General features: G+C 52.3%; 1 protein-coding gene across 1 annotated transcript in view; it reads left to right on the top strand.

Moving 5' to 3' along the window:
- TULP4 (TUB like protein 4) overlaps positions 1 to 3,166 on the top strand; it is a gene marked incomplete in the record, with an annotated part of 233,255 nt that overhangs the window by 182,903 nt on the left and 47,186 nt on the right. The window contains 1 exon segment of the mRNA XM_027774688.1: positions 970 to 1,150. Coding sequence (XP_027630489.1) covers positions 970 to 1,150 — 181 coding nt within the window.

Genomic DNA, 3,166 nt, shown 5'->3' with positions numbered 1-3,166 from the left:
TCCCTGTCGGAAGGCGAAATGTGGGAGCCCCTCCCCCAGCCAGTCTTTTGTGGCAGGGATCTGGTTGTGGGTGTTGCTCTGGAGAAACATGCGATCATGCATTTTGTCTCAGACTTGACTTAAGGGCCTTTGGCACATCTGGGGGAGATGGCAGGTAGGCAGGAGGACGTGTAGTCTGGAGCCCCGGGAGAGTCCAGGGCTGGGAGTCGACCTTGCAGGGGGTCCATGAGGCTATGGGCATGCTAGGGATTTCCTAGAGAAAGAAGACCAGGGCCAAGGCTCTGGGAGCATGGCGAAGCCTGTGGGAGGAGGCTGAGCCTGGACGAGGAACCAGCACCGGCCTGCCTAGGACAGGGGGGCAGGAGTGGCGGAGAATGCTGTGCTTGCCATGTGCGCATTCCTTATTCAGACATTCCTGTCATCTCACAACGTCCTCTGCTTACATAAGGCTTATCTCATTGGAAGCGATTAGGCATGAAAAGAACTTGTAGTAGAGGACATCTTAAAAATCTGATTTCATGTTGTATCATTGTTTTTCCGTTATCTGTGACACACTTGTTCCCAAAAAGAGTCACTTCCTTCATCATTGCTTGACAGCTAGACTGTTAGCGTTACTTTCTCCCTTTCCCCCGCTCTTAGCAGTGGGTTGGTTCCCATGGGAGTGGTAGTTGTAATGGATTAACAATGGGGGACACAGTGATTTTACTGGTGTGGCTTGAAAGTGTCCATCAAACATACTGTATTGATTATGCCGTCAGTCACATTTCAGCATCGGAGGGCGAAAATTCTCGCAGCAGTAGCCAGCTAAGTTTCTGCAGCTTACTGCTTTGTGCTTACCTCACTTACTTAACTGGACTGCTTTTGTAGTTTTAAATATGTTGTGTTTTCTCTGAACAAGTTGAGGCAGCAGGTCCGCCAGAACCCACAGTGCTCTCACACTCAGTCAAGGGTGCTGGTCCTTGGTTGCAGGTGCTGTTTGGCACAGCTGACGGGCAGGTGATCGTCATGGACTGCCACGGCAGGATGCTGGCCCACGTCCTCCTGCACGAGTCCGACGGCATCCTCAGCATGTCCTGGAACTACCCCATCTTCCTGGTGGAAGACAGCAGCGAGAGTGACACGGACTCCGACGACTACTCCCCGCCTCAAGGTAGCTTGGCGCCCTTCTCCTCCCTTCCGTGTAACAGAAGGAAACGAAGGAGAATCATTGATCTCGAGGAGGAAGGCTGACAGCCTCAGGTCACAGAGCCCTGACTTCTGGGACGAGCTCTCCAGCCCACCTCCAAGGCAGGGCCAGCCTGATTCTTTTCTTGATTTGACCTCCCCTCCCTGCGGTCCCTCCCTCAGAACCACTGTTCAACTTGATTATACTCTATTGGCCCACGTTCTCCTAGATATCAAGTGAGTCATGTGGCCGTTGGTATGTCCCTGTGGTGGTGTGGGGCTTAGCTGCTTGATAAGACTAAAGGAAGCTTAAGATGAAAAATTCTGTGCTGCTGATGTGACTTCATATGGGCCACATCCAGATCCCCAGCGTGTCAAGGCCTGTAAGTTCAGCTGCATGAGGAGGGGATTAGTTCTGCCATAAGAAGGCCAGCCGCTAGGGCAGACTCCAGGCCCCTGGTGTCCTCTTATTCCAGGCAGGTACTCTCCCTCCTCTCAGTTCAGAAGGACCTGCCACCCCTCTGTAGTCCTCACCGTGGTGTTAGATACTTGTGGGGATCGTCTGCCCTTCAGCCGCCTCCACCCCAGCATGTATTTTATCTAAATCTCAGATATATAAGAAACCATCACCCCCTCACTCCCCCAGAACGTGGAAGGAGCTTGGTAATGGTGCTGGTCGTCACCGGGACCAGGGTTCAGCACCGGCCTCGCGGCTTTGGCCCTGCTCCAGCAGCCCACCCTCGCGCCCGCTTCATTTTTCATAAGGAACGTGGATATGAATATTACGACGATAGGCAGATGGCTCCTGACTGGAGTGGCCGAGCTGCCGCAGGCTCAGTCCTTGGGCAGCACTGCTGAGCTCAGCTCACACAGCCGTGCCCAGCCGTGGGCCCTAGTGGCCTGCAGGAAGGTGCTGGCCGTTTCTTACCTTTCCTGCCACCGTGGGCCACGCTGTCCTCGGAGGGACTGCTCCACGGACAGTCGTGAACACTTTCTTCCCCAGCAACCTCTGCCTCCATTGGTACTGCAGTATTCTCATTTGGTCTTCTCTGCTTGGCCACAGAAACAGTGATGTGTGTGTGTGTGTGTGTGTGTGTGTGTGTGTGCACGCGCATTTCCATGTTTGTTCATTTATTTTAGAAGGTGTTCATATAGAAATAAAAGTTAAGTTTTATAGTAGCATTTCGGGATTAGTAGGTCTTGAGAGGGAGTGACTGTCCTTGGCACCCATAAATCTCTTTGGTAGATAACTATCCTCCCCCTCCTTTTTTAAAATTTCCAGAGGGTATGTATGTTCACCAGAAAGAGAGGAGAAGGGAGAAAGCATTCCCCAGCGGGCCATGGTCACACCGTGGTCCCTTCTCCATTCCTCCACGCTTTGGGATTTGGGCACGTATGCCCATGCGCACAGCGTGTTTTGTAAGCCATCAGGGTCAGGATTTAAGCTGCAGTTGGCCATGTGGAATCCGGCTCTCTTTACTCCTAGACTGCAGAATTGGCCCGGCTACCCCCTTTCTTAATAGGATACCAGCCGCGAGTGAAATGTCTGTCTCATAGTAACTCAGGCAATGTCTTTATAAACATATAGCATCATTTTAAATCATTTTAAACCAGAACTCTTTAGTAGGTCGAATCCAGATTTGCATATCCCACTTTATTATTGAAAGAAACAAGGCCCTTAATCAGATTTAGAAGCAAATCCAGAATAATCTATAAGAACAGCATCCAGGCCCTGGCTGTTCCTTGAGCCGGATGCCCTCAGAAGCAATGGGGCAAGTGTGAGGATGGCAGGTACTCACCTCTCAGATGCAGAGGGTTCCTCCTGGTGGCCTGGGCAATGGGGCACAGAGGTGAACTCCTGCAGTGTCTCGGCACAAGGCAGTGAGAGCAGTCCCGGACTCCTCAGGCAGGTCTGCCCAGAGGCCGCTGGAGCAAGCTCAGCATGGCCGTGAAGCCTGCAGGAACCCCTGGAAGGACCCTGGGCACCAGATATGGAAGAGCG

The sequence above is a fragment of the Tupaia chinensis genome, unplaced genomic scaffold (assembly GCF_000334495.1).
Source record: "Tupaia chinensis unplaced genomic scaffold, TupChi_1.0 Scaffold000468_1, whole genome shotgun sequence".
Classification (NCBI taxonomy): domain Eukaryota; kingdom Metazoa; phylum Chordata; class Mammalia; order Scandentia; family Tupaiidae; genus Tupaia; species Tupaia belangeri.
The sequence above is the reverse complement of the archived record's forward strand: the minus strand, read 5'-3'. Positions and strand labels throughout refer to the sequence as shown.